Source organism: Pan troglodytes, chromosome 10 (assembly GCF_028858775.2).
Source record: "Pan troglodytes isolate AG18354 chromosome 10, NHGRI_mPanTro3-v2.0_pri, whole genome shotgun sequence".
In the NCBI taxonomy this organism is placed as follows: Eukaryota; Metazoa; Chordata; class Mammalia; order Primates; family Hominidae; genus Pan; species Pan troglodytes.
In genome coordinates this window covers 26460397-26484147 of record NC_072408.2, presented here as the reverse complement: position 1 = coordinate 26484147, position 23751 = coordinate 26460397, and the positions used below count along the sequence as shown (strand labels likewise).

The following is a 23751-nucleotide window of genomic DNA, read 5'->3' as shown; positions in this document are numbered from 1 at the left end:
GCGCCTATAATCCCAGCCATTCAGAAGGCTGAGGCAGGAGAATCACTTGAACCTGGGAGGCGGAGCTTGCAGTGAGCTGAGATTGCTCTACTGCACTCCAGCCTGGGAAAGAGTGAGACCCTGTCTCAAAAAAAAAGAATACTTCTGTTCCTCTTAGGAACAAAGTCACATTTTTATGATGGAATAATTGAGGGCTAAAAATAACTATATTAATTCAATAAATTTTCATTCACAAGGTAGTCTAAGCGAGGCCCATCCCAGCACTAAAATTCCTGTCACAGACATTTTGTTGTTGTCAAATTGGCTCAATTCTAATTTCCTTTTTCTCTTTGCTTATTATATCCTACATTATTTGCTTAACCCTAAACGTATTTCCCATTTTCAGGGGTGACATCTCTCCTTAGCAACATCCACATCTTTGAGTAGTTTTCCTAGACCAAAATGTCCACATCCCAGCCCCTTTACCATCCCTAGGAACAGTCTTTTTCTTTCTCCCTTCTTTCTGATTTGAAGGTATAATTTTGCCTCCAATACCCTAAAATGGTATATCTAAAATATGGCTGCTTCATCATGGGAAAAGTTACCACTTTATGAAAATATGAAAAATGCTATGAAATTATAAAATATTAAAATTATAAAAATATTAAAAATGAGAATAGCAAAACCAAAACAGGAAAGACACAAATGATAAAGTCATATATAAACCAAAAACTGCTGGCTAAAAATGGGGTAATAAAGGTTATAATAAAAAAAAAGTTTGTGTAAAATAAATTAATTTTCAAAAATGAGAGGACATGTATGATTGATTATTCTGTGGCTATTCCAGCCACTTACACAGTGAGATCCATTTCTTGGATATCCTTGAACTTGATACATCTTCTTTTCTTCAGGCAGATGAACTGGGCCCCTGCTATAACAGAGCAAGGAGCTGCTATCACTGGGCAGAGGGGGGATTATGGGAGGCTGCTCTGTAAAGTCATAGGACCGAGGAAGTGGAGGACGAGGTGGGACTACTTCCTCTTCCTAAAGATTGTAGAACAGTCACCTTATTTAGATAAGCAGATTGAATTAAGCATATCTAAATTCTTTGCAATGGTATATTAACTTAAATTTACTTTAAGATACTAAAAGGGACACTGCCAAGCCAAAAGTCTAATAATGAAAAGTAAAATCAAAAATTCTTTATCATAGCCAATAATTGGAATTTAACATATAATTACATCTGATTCTTTCCTGTAACATTTAGGTTAGCTTCACACTGAAACTCAACATTGAAAGAGATTACTATTTAAAACAAATTACTGGGTTTCATTTTAAAACTAGAAGGAAAGAACTGATTTTAAAATCCTATTCTTATATTTTCACAATTTATCTTATTTATTTGGTAGAGATGGGGTCTCGCTATAGTGCAGTGATTTGATCATACATAGCTCATTGCACCTTTGAACTCCTGGGCTCAAGGGATCCTCCTGGCTCAGCCTCCCGAGTAGCTGGGACCACAGGCACACCACGCCTGTCTAATTTTTCAATGTTTTCTAGAGATGGGAGTCTTGCTATGTTTACCAGGCTGGTCTCAAACTCCTGGGCTCAAGACATCCTCCTGCCTTGGCCTCCTAAAGTGCTGGGATTACAGGCATGAGCCACTGCACCTGGCCCCCCAATTTTTAAGAGAGGAAAAAAAAAAGTTACCTCTTTGGTTTTTATACAAAATTCAAAATAATAGATTCTTTTGGTTAGGTTGACAGTATCTCTTTGTAGTTGTAATTTCTTTATGCTATGCATGACACACAACCAACTTATCTATCGATCATCCTATAAATTTTACATAGTATAAGAAACAATGATAAGTATTCAAACATTACTTAGATTAGAAAAAGTATGACAACGTTAAAATTCTAACAGATAAAAAGCAGAGATTCCATTTTTTTTGCATTAAAAAAGGGAAGAAAAATCACATATTAGCAGCACCAAATTACTGAACCAATAAAATTTCAAGATTAAAACAATTATCTGTTCAATATATTTAAAAAATATTTTTGTTATTAAGATTAGAGAAGACAATTACTTCTAGTTCATTTCTTAAGCATTAAAAGTAATTTATAATTAGAAAAACAATCCAAACTTACCTCATTTTTGTACTTAACTGTTGAGAAAGGCTTTGATCCTATCATACCTGGGAATATTAGAAAACGTAACTATATTAAACATATCTTTCTGATACTATAAAAAAAGAACAATTTCTTTTGTTTTTTTGAAATGAAGTCTTGCTCTGTTTGCCCAAGCTGGAGTGTAGTGGCGTGATCTCAGCTCACTGCAACCTCCGCCTCCTGGGTTCAAGCAATTCTTGTGCCTCAGCCTCTCGTAGCTGGGACTACAGGCGTGCACCACCACGCCCAACTGATTTTTTTATTTTTAGTAGAGATGGGGTTTCACCATGTTGGTCAGGCTGGTCTTGAACTCCTGACCTCAAGTGATCCACCTGCCTCATCCTCCCAAAGTGCTGGGATTACAGGCGTGAGCCAAGGCGTCCAGCCAAAAAAAGAACAATTTCATGTATTTTTTTAAATTTATTTTTATTTTTATTTATTTTTATTTTTTATTTTTATTTTTTTTTGAGACAGAGTTTCGCTCTGTCGCCCAGGCTGGAGTGCAGTGGCAAGATCTCGGCTCACTGCAACCTCTGCCTCCCAGGTTCAAGCAATTCTGCCTCAGCCTCCCGAGCAGCTGGGACTATAGGTGCATGCCACCATGCATGGCTAATTTTTGTATTTTTAGTAGAGATGGGGTCTCAACAAGTTGGCCAGCCTGGTCTCGAACTCCTGACCTCAGGTGATCTGCCCGCCTTGGCCTCCCAAAGTGCTCGGATTACAGGCATGAGCCACTGCGCCCGGCTTATTTTTATTTTTTTATTGTTTTTCACTCTGTTGCCCAGGTTGGAGTGCAGTGGCGTGATCTCTGCCTCCCGGGTTCAAGTGATTCTCTTGCCTCAGACTTCCAAGTAGCTGGGACCACAGGTGCGTACCACCACACCTGGCCAATTTTTGTACTTTTTTTTTTTTTTTTTTTCAGTAGAGCCGGGGTTTTGTCATGTTGGCCAGGTTGGTGTTGAACTCCTGACCTCAAGTGATCCGCCTGCCTCGGCCTCCCAAAGTGCTGGGATTACAGGCGTGGGCAATCGCGCCTGGCCGATTTCACATATTTTAAATGAAGTCTTCAGTTTCTAATCATTCACTTATTGTTTTCAGAATTGGAAAGCAATTACATTAAAAAAGCAACAAATATTTAAACAAGAGTATGGGGAAATGGGTTTTCTCAAACATTACTGGTATTAACATAATTTGAAATAATCCTTCAGGAGGGCAATTTGGCTGCAGTTATCCAAATGGAAAATATGTGCTTATTTCTCACCTTTTAAAATCCATTAAGTACTAACATATGTGTTTAGTTGTATGTATGAATAATGTTCACTACGGCATGGCTTATGACAGCATTCATAAAAAACTCTGGAAACAACATACATTATCCATCAATATGGAAATGGATAAATATATTACAGTTCCCTTATACAATGGATTCTTATACTGTATTGTTATGGAGAAAAAAGCAAATTATTGAAAAATAGATATAGGATGATCCCAGTTCTTGTTGTGGGGATAAAACTTCTAAAGTGTAAACATTGTGGGTATTTATAATTATACACACAAGACAATAATTATTTTTGTTTAGGTGTGGTTGACAGAGCTTTCACTTTTTACTTTATAAACCTGTGTTCTGATTCAATGTTAAGAGTGCCTGTTCAGAAAAATGCATTAAAATAACAAAAGAAACTCAATTATATATGTCATTCCATTTAGACATTCAGTCATGTGCCACATACCAATGTTTTGGTCAGCAACAGACTACATGTACGACAGTGGTCCCATAAGATTATAATGCAGCTGAGAAAATTTTTTTTTTTTTTGGGACAGTTTCCCTCTGCTGCCCATGCTGGAGCACACTGGCATGATCTTGGCTCACTGCAACCTCCACCTCCCGGGTTCAAGCGATTCTCCTGTCTAAGCTTCCTGAGTATTTGGGACTACAGGCATGCGCCACCATGCCTGGCTTTTTTTGTATTTTTAGTAGAGACAGGGTTTCACCATGTTGGCCAAGCTGGTCTTGAACTCCTGACCTCAGGTGATCTGCCCACCTCAGCCTCCCAAAATGCTGGGATTACAAGTGTGAGCCACTGTGCCCAGCCAGAGCTGAGAAATATCTATTGCCTAGTTGTTGCCCTCATGTCAGAGTGTAACACATTACCTTTTCTATGTTTAGATATACAAATAACATTGTGTTACAACTGTCTACAGTATTCAGTACAGTCACATGCTGTGCAGGTTTGCAACCTGGGAGCAATAAGCTATATACCACATAGCCTAGGTGTGTAGTAGGCCATACAACTAGATTTGTTTAAGTACACTCTGATTGCACAACACAATCACCTAACAATGCATTTCTCAGAATGTAATCTGTCACCAAGTGACACATGACTGTAATACTGTGGTCAGTCACAAAATAAAATGCAAAGCTAATTTACCTATTTCTGTAGTACCTCTTTGCTGCTTATGTTTACTCAGCCCTTCCATGACATCCTGAATTCGCCAAAGTTCTTTCTGAATCTGTGCACGCTGAATTCCTGCTGATTCCGTCTATCAGTAAAAATGGATAGACCATATATAAGAAAAAAATCATTCACTGAAGTTAAATGATTATATATTAATTATATAAATTACATTTAAAAATGCAAATTGCAGTGAATTAAGTGTTACGAATATTTAATATGATTGATGTGACTCTCCCAATTTTGCAATTCCAGTGGCAAATATAAAAGACTGAGCAGAGCAAGAAAAATATTTAATTTTCATACTTAAATATACTATTTTAAATCTTTCCAATAAGCTTTGTCTTGCATTATTTATGATACCAGGAAGGCATATTGATTAAAAGGGACCCAAAATGGAAAATACAGAGAGAATGAAAACAGAGCAGAAACAAATCCCAAAAGAAAAAATAATTTCTGGGAGGGGGAGATGTGGCAGGGCATTGGGGAACGGGTGAGAAATGGAAGGTGTACTAGCTTCCTAGGTTCTAGAACATAAAAACAACAACAAAGGTACAACTAACAAAATATATCAAGATGAATTTTGACTGACAGAGTTTAAATGTATTTTTTTTATTTTTATTTTTATTTTGAGACAGAATCTTGCTCTGTCGCCCAGGCTGGAGTGCAGTGGCAAGCTCTCAGTTCACTGCAGCCTCTGCCTCCTGGGTGCAAGTGATTCTGCTGCCTCAGCTTCCTCAGTAGCGGGGATTACGGCGTGTGCCGTGCCATAATTTTTGTATTTTGTGCAATGGCATAATCTCAGCTCACTGCAACCTCTACCTCCCGGGTTCAAGCAATTGCCCTGCCTCAGCCTCCCGAGTAGCTAGGATTACAGGCATGTGCCACCACACCCGGCTAATTTTGTATTTTTAGTAGAGACGGGGTTTCACCATGTTGGCCAGGCTGGTCTTGAACTCCTGACCTCAGTTGATCCGCTCTCCTCGGCCTCCCAAAGTGCTGGGATTACAGGTGTGAGCCACCGCGCCCGGCCAATTTTCTTACTTTTAAAATTCCACATCATGCCCTCAGGTTGAATACACTAACTGAAACCAAAATAAGATTACATTGGTTTTCTCTGAGATTCTATTAGAAATCTATGATTCTTATTCATAAATAGGGTAATAATAACACCATTCTGGATAATACTAAACACTATTCTAGGAATGTAACTTTATTTTTAAAAATAGGCAATGACATACAAAAACTGTCACATTGCCTAGAACAATATTTTCTTTGGCTGAGTATCAGTTACTAATGACTATAGATATTAGAATATAATCAGTATTGCATCAATATGCTAAAAAAGTCCTCTAATGGGTAGAAATATGTTTTCAGCCAGGCACAGTGGCTCACACCTATAATCCCAGCACTTTGGGAGGCTGAAGTGGGCGGATTGCTTAAGCTCAGGAGTTCAAGACCTGCCTGGGCAACACAGAAAAACCCCATCTCTACCAAAAATACAAAAACTTAGCTGGGCGGGGTGGTGTATGTCTGTGGTCCCAGCTACTTGGGAGGCTGAGGTGAGAGGATCACTTGAGCCTGGGGGAAGAGGTTGCAGTGAGCCAAGATCGTGCCACTGTCCTCCAGCCTAGGTGACAGAGTGAGACTCTGTCACAGGGGAAAAAAAAAAAGCAATATGTTTTCAAAGTCTTCCAAGCACTTGGGAGTTGATCAAAAGATTAAAAAAAGAAAAAGAAAAAACTCAAGAAAAGTCTATAAGCCTAAAGACTATGAATTAATGCTGCTCCAAAAAGGCACTACATAACCTAAGTTTATCTAGTTTTCCAAGCTACAGCCTGGAAGCATCAAAAAGTAAAAAAAAAAAGAAAGTACCCATGCAAGAGCCAAACACAACGACAGCCCAGAGATGTAAATACTGACACAGAGGATGGGAAGATCACTATAAATAACAGATCCTTGCACATCTATATACAACATGTATTACTTTTATAAAATTTAAAAGATATATATATGTATAGACACATTTTTGCCAATCAAATGGTATACAATGCAAATCTAATTTTTATTTTATTTGCATTTCTCTGGTTACTACTGACTTTGAACTATTTTTCTTTTTCTTTCATTTTTTTTGAGGCTGAGTCTCACTCGGCCACCCAGGCTGGAGTGCAGCGATGTGATCTTGGCTCACTGCAACCTCTGCCTCCTGGGTTCAAGCAATCCTCCTGCCTCAGCCTCCCAAGTAGCTGGAATTACAGGTGTGTGACACCATGCCCAGCTCTCTTTTTTTTTGTATTTTAGTAGAGATGAGGTTTCGCCATGTTGGCCAGGCTGGTCTCGAACTCCAGACCCTCAAGTGATCTGTCTGACTTGGCCTCCCAAAGTGCTGGGATTACAGGCATACACCACTGTGCCCAGCCAACTTTGAACTATTTTTCAAACACTTGTTAGTAATTTCAGTTTTCCTATGATTAGTTACTCATGTTCTTTGTATGTTTTTCTAAAGGATTATTTCTGCAAATCAAAAAGAAAAACTTCCTTGCAAATCTAAATAGTTATCCCTTGTTGAATTTTTGAGGTAAAACATACATCCTCCCAGTAGGTCATCTTTTTACTTTGTCTATGTTGCCTTCATTGAGGGTAAATCTTTAACTTTGATAAAGCCAAATGCTGTTCAACAATTCTCTCTGTCTTTCTCTCTCTGCTTTGTGGATATTCATGGTCTGCTGCTGAACTCTATTCTGTTCCATTGGTCTATTTTTTCATGTACCATGTTTAACACTATAGTTTTACATTATGTTTCTTTGTTTATTTATTTAACAAACACTTATATAGTGTGTTTTATATGCCTGGTTTTATTCTACATGCTGCAAAATATAAACATATTTATCCTCATAATAACCTAGCAGGAGTAGGTATTATTTTATTTTATAGTTGTGGAAACTGAGACCCAGAGTTGTTATGTAACTGGTCTAAGGCTGTATATGCAATGTTACCATTCATAGAGTACGACTTCTCATTCTTTTATTTTTTTTGAAATGTCTTAACTACTTGTGGTTTTTATTATACCTTAAAAATATTAGAGCCATTTCAGAAATTTCTTTAGAAAATTCTACTGGAAATTTGGTTGGAATAAAATTGCATTTACGGGAAGAATTTTCATTGTGATAATGTTAAATCAGACCATCCATGAATATGGTATACAATTACACCTCTCCATTAATTCAGGTCTTCTCTTATATCCTGTAATAAGGTTACTAAATTTTCATAATAAATATATATTTTTGGCAGGTTAAATCTGGGATTGGCAAATTTCTGTGGCCTGCAGCCTCTTTTGGTATGGCCTGTGAGTTAAGAACAAATTTTACAATTTTTAAGAAGTTATAGCTGGGCACGGTGGCTCATGCCTGTAATCTTAGCACTCTGGGAGGCCGAGGCGGGCAGATCACCTGAGGTCAGGTGTTCAAGACCAGCCTGGCTAACATGGTGAAACCTTGTCTCTACTAAAAATACAAAAATTAGCCAGGTATGGTGGCATATGCCTGTAATCCCAGCTACTAGGAAGGCTGAGGCAGGAGAATCACTTCAACATGAGAGGCGGAGGTTGCAGTGAGCAGAGATCACACCACTGCACACCAGCCTGGGTAACAAGAGTGAAACTCTGTCTCAAAAAAAAAAAAGAAGTTATAAAATAACAAAAAACAGTAAATAATATGTGACAGATCTGGCTGTTTACAGAAAGTTTGCTGACCTCTAGTAATATCTTAGGTATTTATAGCTGTTTTTCTAGTGTATTTAGCATCTCATTTTTGTAGCTGATTTCTTAGATATTTTTTTTTTTTAATGGACTTTTGCCCATCACTCAGGCTGGAGTGCAATGGTGTGATCTCCGATCACTGCAACCTCCGTCTCCCAGGTTGAAGTGACTCTCCTGCCACAGCCTCCTGAGTAGCTGGGATTACAGGTGCCTGTAGCTGATTATTGTAGCTGATTACTGACAATGTAGCTTCAGTGTCCAATACAGAAGTCCCAGCCACATGTGGCCATTTAAATTTAGATAAACTGGGCTTGGTGACTCATGCCTGTAATCCCAGCACTTTGTGATTTTTTTTTTGAGACACAGTCTCCCTTTGTCGCCCAGGCTGGCATACAGTTGCGTGATCTCCACTCCACTGCAACCTCTGCCTCCCAGGCTCATGCGATTCTCCTGCCTCAGCCTTCCAAGTAGCTGGGACCACAAGTGCCCAGCTAATTTTTGTATTTTTGTAGAGGTGGGGTTTCACTGTGTTGGCCAGGCTGGTCTCAAACTTCTGGCCTCAAGTGATCCTCCCACCACGGCCTCCCAAAGTGCTGGGATTACAGGCATGAGCCAATGTGTCCAGCCGATCCCAGAACTTTGGAAGGCTGAGGTGGGAGGATCACTTGGACCCAGGAGTTCAAGGTTTCATCTAGGATCATGCTACTGCACTCCAGCCTGGGTGACAGAACAAAACCCTGATTCAATAAACAAGTAAATAAATTTAGATAGTTAACATGAATACAACTAAAAGTTCAGTTTTAGTTGCATAGTCACAATAGTCACATTTCATATGCCCAACAACTACATGTGGCCAGTACTATGCTGGACAGCACAGATAGAGGGCAGCTGAATTTCTGATTCAACCTTACTAATCTTTTATTTTTTTTTTTTGAGATGGAGCTTCGCCCTTGTTGCCCAGGGTGGAGTACAATGGTATGATCTTGGCTCCCTGCAACCTCCACCTCCCGGGTTCAAGCGATTCTCCTGCCTCAGCCTCCGGAGTAGCTTGGATTACAGGTGCCTGCCACCAAGCTCGGCAAATTTTGTATTTTTAGTAGAGAAGGGGTTTCACAATCTTGGCCAGGCTGGTCTTGAGCTCCTGCCCTCGTGATCCTGGCTAATTTTGTATTTTTTAGTACAGATGGGGTTTCCCCATGTTGGTCAGGCTGGTTGGTCTCGAACTTAACTAATTTTTCATTCAATGTATTGATCTGTCTGTTAAGTCCATGCATTTCCAACTAAAATGTTCAAATTTACATTGGGTCATAAGCATGATGTAACTTTTATTATTTTCTAAAACATGTATTATCTGCATTCCTCAGAGCAACATTTTAAGACAAGTATTATTACTTCTTTTTCTTTTTCTTTTTTTTTTTTTTTGAGATAGAGTCTTGCTCCGTCGCTCAGGCTGGAGTACAGTGGTGCGATCTCAGCTCACTGCAACCTCCACCTCGTGGGTTCAAGTGATTCTCCTGCCTCAGCCTCCCAAGTAGCTGGGATTACAGATGCCTGCCACTACACCTCATTTTTGTATTTATAGTACAGACAGGGTTTCGCCATGTTGGCCAGGCTGGTCTCGAACTCCTGACCTCAGGTGATCTACCCACTTCAGCTTCCGAAAGTGCTGGGACTATAGGCGTGAGCCACTATGCCTGGCCAAGTATTATTATTTCTATTTTATAGATAAGAAAACTAACCCTTGGAACTAGGTCTCAGATCTGTTTGCTTATTAACTGGATTCTTTATAGCAAATGGTGCTGTATCTTCCCCTATTCTAATAAGGCTTGGTGGTGCATGCCTGTGATCCCAGCTACTCGGGAGGCTGAGGCAGGAGAATCGCTTGAACCCGGGAGGCAGAGGTTGCGGTGAGCCAAGATCGCGCCATTGCACTCCAGCCTGGGCAACAAGAGCAAAACTCTGTCTCAAAAAAAAAAAAAAAGATAAAAGATAAAATATTCATTATTTGATAAATCCATATAATTCAACATCTCAATACCAAGTGACACAGATGGACCTGTGAAAGGATATGAAACCATGTTTTTAGGAAACTGTAGAGCTGAGACCGATAGGAGCACAGAACACTCCAGGGCTCACCATGTGCCCAACAGAACAAAGAACTCTTAAACAAGAGGGGATGGTCTCCTTTGTGAGATAGTAAGATTCCTGTCATTAAAAGTATTCAAATCCAGGTCTCAGGTAGCCAATAATGTAAAAACTGTTATGGGTATGTGTAAATCTAACAAGGTGGATTGTACAGTACGAGTTAAATCAGTTAAAACAACATAAAGAATATTATACTTTTGTACCTGAACTTCACCAAGGTGATCCAGCTGCTCTTGCATCTGGTTCCTGGTAACAGTTACATCGTATTCTAACTTATCATATTCTCTCCATGCTCGTTCCAATTCCTAAAACCAAAAAGTGTTAATTAATTACTTTAATGGGGAAAACGTGCTTTTATGGTGTTATCACTCCAATTGTAACTTTCTAGATTTTAGAAAGTCATATAGTTTATCCTTAGCAAAACAGGAATTTTTATAACCATTTTTGTCCCTTTTTAAAACTCAATTCAACAAAAATTTACTAAGCAACGTAAGTATTATTGTGCTGCTGTTTATTTCCTAAAATGTAGAAGAGGCATAAATAAAGCATTTTCTTATCTGTCTTCATTAAAAGTTCTCCATGAATGAAAATAGTTTGTATTTTAGCATATTGGAATTTCAATAACATCAGAGGCTTGACATGACTTTACTTACAATAAGCTTATAGTAATACAATAAAACAAATGAATTTAGCTAGCTATTTGAACAATTCAGTGAATCCTGTTTGTGAAGACTCAATATAGACACTATTATCCATCTGTACTTTTCTCCTTTGGAAAAAAAATCACCCCCAAACCAATAATATCACAGAGAACATTTTGATGTTTGGTCTTTAACAGCTTGTCATTTGTTGAATATAGAATAATTCTAGAGGTGCTTAAAAATACATCATCTGCCAGACGCAGTGGCTCACATCTGTAATCTCAGCACTTTGGGAGGCTGACGGGGGCAGATCACTTGAGCTCAGCAGTTTGAGACCACCCTGGCCAACACGGTGAAACCCTGTCTCTACTGAAAACAAAAATTAGCTGGGCCCAATGACTTGTGCCTGTGGTCCTAGCTACTTGGAAGCCTGTGGAGGGAGAATCGCTTGCACCTAGGAAGCAGAGGTTGCAGTGAGCCGAGATTGCGCCTCAGGAGGCTGAGGCAGGCAGATGACGAGGTCAGGAGTTTGAAACTACCTGACCAACATAACGAAACCCTGTCTCTACTAAAAGTACAAAAAAAAAAAAAAAAAAAAATTACCCAGGCGCAGTGGCAGGCGCCTGTAATCCCAGCTGCTTGGGAGGCTGAGGCAGGAGAATCGCTTGAACCTGGGAGGCGGAGGTTGCAGTGAGCCGAGATTGCGCCATTGCAGTCCACCCTGGGTGACATTGCGAGACTCCGACTCAAAAAATAAATAAATAAATAAAGTAAAAGAAAAAAAATAAAGAGCTATCTTATTTTGTATATTCTGTAACTAACTTAAAATAACTTTAGAAAATTTAGGTGATTGGCTGGGTGTGGTGGTTCTCGCCTGTAATCCCAGCACTTTAGGAGGCTGAGGCAGGTGGATCACTTGAGCCCAGGAGCTCGAGACCAGCCTGGGCAACATAGAGAGACCCCATCTCTACGAAAAAATACAAAAATTATCTGGGTGCGGTGGCGCTTGCCTGTGGTCCCAGCTACTTGGGGCAGGGCTGAGGTGGAAGGATTGCTTGAGCCCAGAGGCGGAGGTTGCAGTGAGCCAAAATTGTGCTACTGTACTCCAGCCTGGGTGACAGATGAAGACCATGTCTCCAAAAAGAAAAAAAACAAAAACAAAAAACTGAAGCTATCTTGCCAGTCTTCTTTTTTTTTTTAATTAAAAAAAATCTTAGGTGAAGAAAAATTATTCAAAATGTACTGGGAAAACAGATGTGTGCCATCACCCCTATGCCCGGCTAATATTTTGTGTGTGTGTGTGTGTGTGTGTATATACAGATATTTTTATATATATATACATATATATATATTTTTTTGTGTGTGAAGATAGGATTTTGCCATGTTGCCCAGGTTGCTCTCTAACTGCTGGTCTCAAGTGATTCCACCAGCCTTGGCCTCTCAAAGTGCTGAGATTACAGGTGTGAGCCACCACATCTAGTCAGCAAATTCTTTTTACATGAATAAATATGAAAATTAATTTCCTTTAACAAAAATTAATTCTAGCCATGGTTTAATTTGTATGCACCACACAGACAGCAAATTTAAATAGTGGGTCTTTGATGGCTTTAGGGAGGGTAAATTAAGACAACAGATCCAATGACAGCCCAGTGGCTAAGAGGGTATTACAGGCTAACACCTAAGCTCCCTTGTGGAAATGCAGAGTTCAGGGTAGGCCTAACTGCACTGCAGAGGCATTTAAGTATAAGAACATTTCAGGATGGTAGGAATCCTTCTCTTTCTTAAAGAAACATTAAAAATACAGATTGAGAGCTAGACATTCCTTTATCAGTATTTTAGAAGTGAAGAGGCACAGTATACTTTCAATTTTCCTAACCTGGAGAGTCCTGCCACTGAACTGGCCCAAGTCCTGTAATCCTGCTAGGCCTACCTGTTTCTGTCTTTACCTCAGCTCCTCAAACATGATTACCAGGTGGGTAGGAACACAAGACAACAGAGGACAGCGAGGAAAGGGCAGAAATGGCACAACACATTTCCTCCCAACATCTGGCTAGGTATTTCATTAAAGAATTTACTAGATTATACGAGTACCATGCTAATAATCTTTAAATATGACCTTACGTATTTGTGGTCAAGAAGCTAATATAGCAAGATAATTTAAAAGGGCTAATACTTTTCAAATATACAATTACCTTAAAATCTCAAGTACTTGACACAAAATAGTGCTTTCAATAAAAAGTAGAGAATGCCAGGCTATACAGTTAAGAGAATAAATGAAGGCCAGGTGCGGTGGCTCACGCCTGTAATCTCAGCACTCTGGGAGGCTGAGGCAGGGGGATCACGAGGTCAGGAGTTTAAGACCAGCCTGGTCAACATAGTGAAACCCTGTCTCTACTAAAAATACAAAAAAATTATCTGGGCTTGGTGGTGGGTGCCTGTAGTCCCAGCTACTTGGGAGGCCAAGACAGGAGAATCGCTTGAACCTGGGAGGTGGAGGTTGCAGTGAGCTGAGATGGTGTCACTGCACTCCAGCTCAGGCGACAGTGCGAGACTCCATCTCAAAAAAAAAAAAAAAAAAAAAAGATAATGAATGAACTCTTTTTTGAGATGGCGCCTTGTGCTGTCGCCTAGGCTGGAGTGCAGTGGCACGACCTCGGCTCACTGCAACCTCTGCCTCCCGGGTTCAAGTGATTCTTCTGCATCGACCTCCCGAATAGCTGGGATACGTGGTACTACAGGTGCGCACCACCACGCCTGGATAACTTTTTTTTATTTTTAGTAGAGACGTGGTTTCACCGTGTTAGCCAGGATGGTCTTAATCTCCTGACCTCATGATCCACCTGCCTCAGCCTCCCAAAGTGCTGGGATTACACCCATGAGCCACCCGCGGCTGGCCTTCTTTTTTTTGAGACGGAGTTTCACTCTTGTTGCCCAGGCTGGAGTGTAACGGTGCGATCTCAGCGCATCGCAACCTCTGCCTCCCGGGTTCAAGCGATTCACCTGCCTCAGGCTCCCGAGTAGTTGGGATTACAGGCATGCGCCACCATGTCCGGCTAATTTTTGTATTTTTAGTAGAGACGGGGTTTCTCCATGTTGGTCAGGCTGGTCTTGAACTCCTGACCTCAGGTGATCTGCCCGCCTGAATGGATTCTTTCAATCTGGAACTATATGGATGAACCTCATAAGTTAAAGGAAGCCAGGCAAAGAGTATATGGTTACACTTCACATAAAGTTCAAGACGGAGTGCAGTGGCTCATGCCTGTAATCCCAGCAGTTTAGGAGGCCGAGATGGATGGATTGCTTGAGCCCAGGAATCTGAGACCAGCCTGGGCAACATGGTGAAATCCCATCTCTGCAAAGTATACAGAAATTAGATATGGTGGCACATGTCTGTAGTCCCAGCTACTTGGGAGGCTGAGGTGAGAGGATCGCTTGAGCGAGGTGGAGGTTGCAGTGAGCTGAGATTGTGCCATTGTACTCCAGCCTGTGTAAGAGACTTTGTCTCCAAAAAACAAGTTCAAAAATAGGCAAAACTCACCTATAGTTTAAATGTCAGGTGCTAGGCTATAGCTACTCAGGAGACTGGGCAGGGGGAGGATCACCTGAGGCTAAGAGTTAGAGGCTGTGGTGTGCTATGACTGCACCTATGAATAGCCACTGCACTCCCATCTGGGTAATGTAGCAATACTCTGTCTCTAAAACAATTTAAACAAGTTAAAGGAAAAGAAAGAAGAAAAAAGTCTGGTAGTGGTCCTTTTGGGAGAGGAGCCTCTGGTATGCTAGTAAAATTCAATGTCTCGATATAGATATTGGCTAAACTCCTAAACTGTGTGCTTTTCTGAGAACATGTTATATTCCAAGAAAAGAAAAAAAATAGTGTGCATGTTGGGCAGGAGGAGGGATTGCTGCAGAGTTTTCTAGAGACAGGGTTTTGCTCTGCTGCCCAGGCTAGAGTGCAGTGGCGTGATCATAATTCACTGCAGCCTTGAACTCCTGGGCTCAAGCAATCCTCCTGCCTCAGTCTCCCAAGTAGCTAGGACTACAGGTTTGCACCACCATGTCCAGATAATTTTTTAATTTGGGGTTTCACCATGTTGCTCAGGCTGGTCTTGAACTCCTGGGCTCAAGCAATCTTTCCAAAGAACTGGGATTACAGGTGTGAGCCTCTGTGCCAGGCCAGACTTTTTTCTCACTCTGTCACCTGGGCTGGAGTGCAGTGGTGTGATCTCAGCTCACTGCAGCCTCAACTCCCCAGGCTCAAGCAATCCTCCCACCTTGGCCTCCTGAGTAGTACAGGTGCACACCACCATGCTGGGGTATTGTTTTTTAATCTTCTGTAAACTTGAGGTCTCACTATGTTGTCCAGGCTGGTCTTGAACTCCTAGGCTAAAGCAATTCTCCTGCCTCAGCCTCCCAAAGTGCTGGGATTACACATAGGAGCCAGCAGGCCTGGCCAAGATTTTTTAAAATAAATTGTCGAAGTTTAGGGTATGGAACAAGTAAATTTTAATAGTGCTTACTTCTATGTAGTCTGTACTGAGACAAGACTTGGCCACTGTGTGGGGGAGAAAGTGATGTAGGAATGTAATGAAATTCCAGATTTCCAAAAAAATCAGTTAAGGATTTTAATATTTAGCTAGATGGCTATATAGCAGATATATACTATGTCCTTTATTAAGAAAGGATTAATGGCCGGGCATGGTGGCTTACGCCTGTAATCCCAGCAGTTTGGGAGGCTGAGGTGGGAGAATCTCCTGAGCTCAGGAATGCAAGACCAGCCTGGGCAACATAGGGAGATCTCATCTCTACAAAAAAATTCTATTAAAAAAAAATCAAAACCAATGATTCATTTCCAAGTTTTTAATATGAGGAAAACTTTCCTTTTCTTATCTAAAATCAATGGCAATTTACAACAAAATCTGCTCAAGGGAATGGTTACACAATACACTAGACACAAATCTCAAATTGTTTTCTCTGTATTTTGCTGTCACATTGCCTCTTTTTTTAATAATCAAGTAAATATTGTAAGACTACAGGTGGCTACAGTTTAAAAAAAAGCAAATAATTACTATTATTCTTAGAGCTAATAAACTGTTTTACTTCTGGTTTGCTTCTCAATTAGGGCTTCTAAGTTTTAATTTAAGAAATGTCAATTCATTTTTCTGCTTTTCATTAAAAAATAAAACCTACAACTTTGGAAAAGTATTGACATAGGTTTTTAATATCAAAATGAGGGAGAGGCAATAGATGTAGTGTAATTATTCATTAACTTCCTAATTTAAACTCAAACATCTCTTTCCAAATTTAAGTAATATTACAAATTAATGCCCACCACTATATCTTGGAAAATCAAAGCCTTATGATATTTAAATTAATTTTACTGGTATATTTCGAGGATCAGGCAAAAAAATTAGAATGTTAATTTTTGGTCACTAATACTCCACCATAACAGTCCTGCCAACTGGTATTAGAAGCAGTTGATTTTTCAGGTCAATCAAAAGAAAGTTATGTCTGATTTATTCATTTTTTCATTTTACCTTCAGGATGTAGAGATTTCCTGGCTCACATCTGAAGAATGTGCTTAATTATTTAAGGAGTTTTTAAAAAAAAATTTTTTTTTACAAATTTATACTTGTCATGTAACTGCTTCTCAAATAAAATCACTACTTATTAAGCACATGCCATGCCTCATTACACTATCTAATGACTACACTGGCTTTTTTTAACCTAAAAAGATGTTTACGTTTTATTATTATTTTTTCACTTAGCCTCGACTTGAAACACACTAAAAAGATGTTTAAAAGGGCACCAACTCAAACTGTATAAAGTGAGGCTCAACTATCAGCCACAATTATAAAGCTATCCATATTTTAAATTTCTAGTTTATGACCACAATTGTAGTCATTCTATGTTTTAGCTATTTGTAATCTTTAACTCCCATGTTTAGTTTCTTCTCTAATGTTTTCTATGAAACAAAACTATCTTCTCATCTCAAAGAAAGTGCTTGCTTTTCATTGTTAAAAATTCTAGATATAATAAAAATAGAAAGGCTAGCACACAGGGGAAGATTTAAATAAATAACTACTACTGCGCCACACTTCTGTTGGCTTTTTTGTGGATTTTCTTTTGTTTTGTTTTTTGAAATAGGGTCTCACTTTGTTGTCCGGGACCTCTCTGGGCTCAGGTCATCCTGCTGCCTCAGCCTCCCGAGTAGTTGGCACTCCAGGCACATGCCACTGTGCTCGGCTAGTTTTTTTTTTTTTTTTTGTAGAGATGGAGTTTCACCATATTGCTTAGGCTGGTCCCAAAATCCTGGGCTCAAGTAATCTGCCTACCTCAGCCTCCCAAAGTGCTAGGATTACAAGTATGAGCCACCACACCAGCCTGGGGAAATCAAAAGTTGGTTCTTCGAAAACAAAAACAAGATTGACAGACTGTTAGCAAGAATAATAAAGAAAAAAAGAAGATCCAAATAAGCACAATGAGAAGCAACAAAGGTGACATTACAATGGTTCCCACAGACATACACAGGATTCTTAGAGACAATTACGAACACCACTATGCACACAAACTAGAAAATCTAGATGAAATAGATAAATTCCTGGAAATATACAATCTCCCAAGATTGAATCAGGAAGAAACTGAAACACTTAACAGACCAATATTGAGTTCTGAAATTGAATCTGTAATAAAAAACCTGCCAAACAAAAAAAGGCACGGATCAGATGGATTCACAGCCGATTTCTACCACACGTACAAAGAGCTGGTATTAATTCTACTGAAACTATTCCAAAAAAATAAGGAGGAGGGTCTCCTCTTTAACTCATTCTATGAAGCCAACATCACCCTGATACCAAAACTTGGTAAAGACACAAAGAAGAAAGAAAACAAAGGCCGATATCCCTGATGAACATAGATGCAAAAATCCTCAATGAGATACCAGCAAGCCAAATTCAGTGGCATATCAAAAAGTTAATTCACCATGATAAAATAGGCTTCATTTCTAAGATGCAAGATTGGTTCAACATATGCAAATCATAAATGTGAGTCACCACATAAACAGAATAAAAAACAAAAAACATATGATCATCTCAGCAGACATGGAAAAGGCTTTTGATAAAATCTAGCATCTCTTCATGATAAAAACCCTTAAGAAATAAATCCATATTGAAGGAATATGCCCTAAAATAGTAAAGGCCATCTATGACAAATATACAGCCAACATCACACTGAGATGGGCAAAAACTGCCAGCATTTCCCTTGAGAACTGGAAAAAGACAAGGATGCCCACTCTCACCACTCCTATTCAACATAGTACTGGAAGTCCTAGTCAGAGCAATCAGGCAAGAGGAAGAAATAAAATGCATCCAAATAGGAAAAGAAGTCAAATTACCTCTCTTCACGGACAATGTGACCTACACCTAGAAAACCCTAAAGACCCTATCAAAAGGCTCCTACAACTGATAAATGACTTCAGGAAAGTTTCAGGACACAAAATCAATGTACAAAAATCACTGGCATTTCTACACACCAATAATGTTCAAGCTGAGAGCCAAATCAAGAATGCAATTCCATTTATGATACACACACACACACACACACACACACACTCCTAGGAATGCATCTAACCAAGGAGGTGAAAGATGTCTATAGGAAGAACTACAAAACACTGTTGAAAGAAATCATAGATGACACAAACCAATGGAAAAACATTCCATGTTCATGGATTAGAAGAATCAATATTGTTAAAACGGTCATACTGCCCAAAGCAATCTACAGATTCAATGTCATTTCTATCAAACTACCATCATTTTTCACAGAACTAGAAAAAAAAACTCTTAAATTCATATTGAACCAAGAGTCCAAACAGATAAAGCAATCCTAAACAAAAACAAAGCCAGAGGCATTACACTACCTGACTTCAAACTATACTATAAGGCTACAGACTAAAACTTCATGGTACTAGTACAAAAACAGACGCAGACCAAGGGAACAGAATATAAAACCCAGAAGTTAAGCCACACACCTATGGCCATCTGATATTTGATCAAATTGACAAAAATAAGCAATGTGGAAAGGGCTTCTTATTCAATAAATGGTGCTGGAATAGCTGGCTAGCCATATGCAGAAGAATGAAACTGACCCGTTACTTTCACCATATACAAAAATTAACTCAAGATGGATTAAAGATTTAAGTGTCAGGCCTCAAACTATAAGAATCCTTTAGCCAGGCATGGTGACTCATGCCTGTAATCCCAGTATTATGGGAGGCCAAAGTGGGCAGATCACATGAGGCTTGGAGTTCGAGACCAGCCTGGCCAACATGGTGAAACCCTGTCTCTACTAAAAATACAAAAAGTAGCCAGGCTTGGTAGCGGGCATTTACAATCCCAGCTACTTGGGAGGCTGAGGCACAAGAATTGCTTGAACTTGGGAGGTGGAGGTTGCAGTGAGCAAAGATCGCGCCACTGCACTCTAGCCTGGGCAACAGAGTGAGTCTCTGTCTCAGAAAAAAAAAAAAAAGAAAAAAGAAAAAAGTAATAGCAACAAAAACAAAAATTGACAAGTGGCAGCTAATTAAAGAGCTTCTGCAAAGCAAAAGAAACTATCAATGGAGTAAACAGCCTACAGAATGAGAGAAAATACTCGCAAACTACCCATCCGACAAAAGTTGAATATGCAGAATCTGTAAGGAGCTTAAGCAATTGAACAAGGAAAAAACAAAACAAATAACCCTTTTAAAAAATGGGCAAAAGACATGAACAGACACTTAAAGGAAGACATAAAAGTGGCCAATAAGCATATAAAAAAATGCTCCATATCACTAATCATCAGAGAAATACAAATTAAAATCACAATGAGATACCATCTCACATTCATCAGAATGGCTACTATTAAAAAGTGAAAAAAAAAAACAAAAACAGATGCTGGCAAGACTGCAGAGAAAAGGAAATGCTTATACACAGTGAGTGGAGATATAAATTAGTTCGGCCACTATGGACAGCAGTTTGGAGATTTCTCAAAGAACTTAAATCAGAACTACCATTTGACCCAGCAATTGCATTGACTGGGTATATATCCAAAAGTATATCCAAAAGAAAGCAAATCTTTCTACCAAACATACACACGCACTTGCATGTTCAGCACAGAACTATTTACAATAGCAAAGACATGGAACCAACCTAGATGACCATCAATGGTGGACTGGATAAAGAAAATGTGGTACATATATACCACGGTACTACACAACCATAACAAAGAATGAAATCATGTCCTTTGCAGCATCATGGATGCGGCCATAGGCCATTATCCTAAGTAAATTAATGCAGGAAAAGAAAACCAAATACCGTATGTTCTCACTTACAGGTGGAAGCTAAACGCTGGTACTCCATGGACATAAAGATGGTAACAGTGAAAGTGGGGACTACTGAGGGTGGGGAAAGAATGGAGGATAAAGGTTGAAATCGAGTACTATGCTAGGTACCTGGGTCATGGGCTCATTCATACTCCAAACCTCAGCATCACACAATAGACCCAGTTAACAAACCTACACATGTACCCCCAAACCTAAAATAAAATAAAAATAAATAAAACGTATAGGGAACACTGCTTTACATGTTTCCCTTGTGCTAATCCTAGTTTTGTGTACTTTTGTGGCCTACCAGGTGAGGAGAAGATGTTTCAGAATCACAGCTTTGATCTACAGAGGTGCTAATGTTATACCCCTTATGCTTGGGGCTTAGATTTGAACTAGTGCTATGAATTGACTGTGAAAGATTCAGTGAAATCCTTTGAGATTCTGCCAGCAAAAATGTAATTCAAATTTAAATCTAATCAACATTCACTGAGTGCCAACCATATGCCCAGTATGATGTTATGCACATGCTAACATTTGCAGCCTTAAGCTACAAATATAAATAAGTTTACATAAAGGCACAAATAACATAGTTTGTATTCTATGCAATAAGACTTGTCTTAGAAGAATATATTCTGAGGGTTTGTCATAACCACTGATTATTGTTGAAGGCAAGGAAAAAGAAACCAGGAAAGTGATTACATAAGACAAAAACCAGAAAAAGGGATACTCAAACAAGATCAAATATTATTTTATTCTATTTATTTTATTTTATTTTATTTTATTTTATTTTATTTTATTTTTTTGAGACAGAGTTTCACTCTTGTTGCCCAGGCCGGAGTGCAATGGCGCGATCTCGGCTTACCGCAACCTCAGCCTCCCGGGTTCAAGCGATTCTCCTGTCTCAGCCTCCTGAGTAGCTGGGATTACAGGCATGTGCCACTATGCCTGGCTAATTTTATGTTTTTAGTAGAGGCGGGGTTTCTCCATGTTGGTCAGGCTGGTTTGAACTCCTGGCCGCAGGTGATCTGCCTGCCTTGGCCTCCCAAAGTGCTAGGATTACAGGCTTGAGCCACTGCACCTGCCTGGCCTATTTTCTATTTATTATTACAATTTTTTTCTTTTTTTGAGACGGAGTCTCGCTCTGTCGCCCAGGCTGGAGCGCAATGGCACGATCTCGGCTCACTGCAACCACCGCCTCCCGGGTTCAAGCAATTCTCCTGCCTCAGCCTCCTGAGTAGCTGGGATTACAGGCATCTGCCCCCACACCTGGCTAATTTTTGTATTTTTATTAGAGGCGGGGTTTCACTGTGTCAGCCAGGCTGGTCTCGAACTCCTGACCTCGTGATCTGCCCGTCTCGGCCTCCCAAAGTGCTGGGATTACAGGCGTGAGCCACCATGCCTGGCCTTCTATTATTAACGATTTTGTTTTAGAGACAGTGTATCACTCTATCACCCAGGCTGGAGTGCAGTGGCACAATCACGCAGGCTTGACCTCCTGGGCTCAAGAGATCCTCCCACCTCAGTCTCCTAAGTAGCTAGGATCACAGGTGTACACCACCATGCCCAGCTACTTTTTTGTTTCTTGTAGAGATAGGGTCTCCCTAAATTGCCCAGTTTGGTCTCAAACTCCTGGGCCCAAGCAATCCTCCTGCCTCAGCCTTCCAAAGTACTGAGATTACAGGTGTGAGCCAGCACTCCTGGCAAAATTCATTTCTATTAAGATATTTTTAACAAATTTCCCATCTGGGCTAAAGTTAACCTTGAGATGGAGCAAATTCTAAGCCTACTGATGAGATTTATTTATTAATCCCAGTTGATAAGGAAAGGGATTCTCTAAAATCGGAATTTCAAGAGCAGACACCAAATCATTAAAAAGTTTCCAACTAAATGTCTGTAGAGCCTACCATTTTGATTTGACTCAAGTTGTTACAGAGACCCTGGGCTTCTCATTAGCTTGGCACTGACAGTTTAACTCCATTTTCCCTTTCTAATCTCACATTTTCTATCCTCTCACAGGAATCCTCTATCCCAGTCAGGCTGTTAGTTCTATTTCCTCCTTTTCCAAACATGTCTCCTACGTTCTCATCTTTGCTGTGGCTTAAGGTGTTTTGTATTATTTGAATAAACCACTCTTCACTTCTCTTCTCGTTGTATCCAAATCCTACCTATCCTTGATTAGCTCAGTACTACTTCCTTGTAGACAGTATTTCGGGTGCTTATATTTTCTTTATGACTATATTACAGAAATCCATGTAGATCTAAGTCTTCAGAAATGTGGTAAGAAGATCTGGATTTGAGTTTTAGGTATATTATTTATTAGCTTTGTAACCTTGGGTAGGTCATTCAGCTCAATCATTCATCCAATGTGAATGAGACATAGTTTCTTATTTCAAGATACTCACAATGGAAAGGATATTAAATTTTTAAAAAGTCTATAAACATGACAATATAAGACTCAAATGAGACAACAGAAATAACAGTATTTTAAAAATGGAAATAGAAATATAAAGTATTTAAGAATTCCTCAAACTAAGTTTTCAGTGATTTTAAAATCATGGTATATTCCTCTAAAAATAGCTCACGTTTGGAATTCAGGGTTCAGAATAGAAGCCAAGTTGAGATTCTGGGATCTTGCCAGCCTGGAAAGACTTCTCTAAATTAAGCTATACTGTCTGTGGCTCTTCTTAAAAGATAGCTGCTCCCTAGCCCATTGAAGGTACAGACAAGGGTTTGGGAGCAGTTTTATATAACATGGCAGTTTTTCCTAAGATTTCTCTTTCAAAGAGCTGCTTGGACTGGTGCTCTTACTATGTTTATAGAGATGACCACATCATAGGACCTAAAGCCAGCTGTTTAAACTCATAAAACACTCATTTTATAAGCTGCAAGTTAAGACTTTTAGATTTGGTAATTCCAAGAGACTCACAGTCATAGTTATATGACTATGAGTTACAAGGTTCTGTTACGTACATTTCTTTCTTTTCTTTTTTTTTTTTTGAAACAGAGTCTCACTCTGTTGCCCAGGCTGGAGTGCAGTGGCATGATCTTGGCTCACTGCAACCTCTGCCTCCTAGGTTCAAGCAATTCTCGTGCCTCAGCCTCCCAAGTAGCTAGGGTTACAGGCACCTGCCACCACGCCCAGCTAATTTTTATATTTTGGTAGAGACGAGGTTTCACCATGTTGGCCAGGCAAGTCTCAAACTCCTGACCTCAAGTGACCCACCTGCCTCGGCCTCCCAAAATCTTGGGA

At 39.6% G+C, this 23751-nt stretch overlaps 1 protein-coding gene across 50 annotated transcripts in view; it reads right to left on the bottom strand.

Annotated features, from left to right (window-relative positions):
• The window catches only part of PLEKHA5 (pleckstrin homology domain containing A5), a 245580-nt gene that overhangs the window by 28381 nt on the left and 193448 nt on the right, over positions 1 to 23751 (bottom strand). For 28 of the 50 annotated variants that reach the window (XR_010147989.1, XM_016923033.4, XM_054664126.2 and 25 more), the window contains 4 exons: positions 10706 to 10807; positions 4577 to 4688; positions 2127 to 2173; positions 835 to 1023 (listed from right to left, as the gene is read on the bottom strand). Coding sequence is in view for 47 of the 50 variants with exons in the window: in XM_016923033.4 (XP_016778522.1) it covers positions 835 to 1023; positions 2127 to 2173; positions 4577 to 4688; positions 10706 to 10807 (450 nt within the window). In the remaining 3 variants the exon portion in view is untranslated. The remainder of the gene's footprint in view (positions 1 to 834; positions 1024 to 2126; positions 2174 to 4576; positions 4689 to 10705; positions 10808 to 23751) is intronic. The other 22 variants (XR_010147988.1, XM_054664130.2, XM_054664132.2 and 19 more) reach the window with 4 other exon arrangements.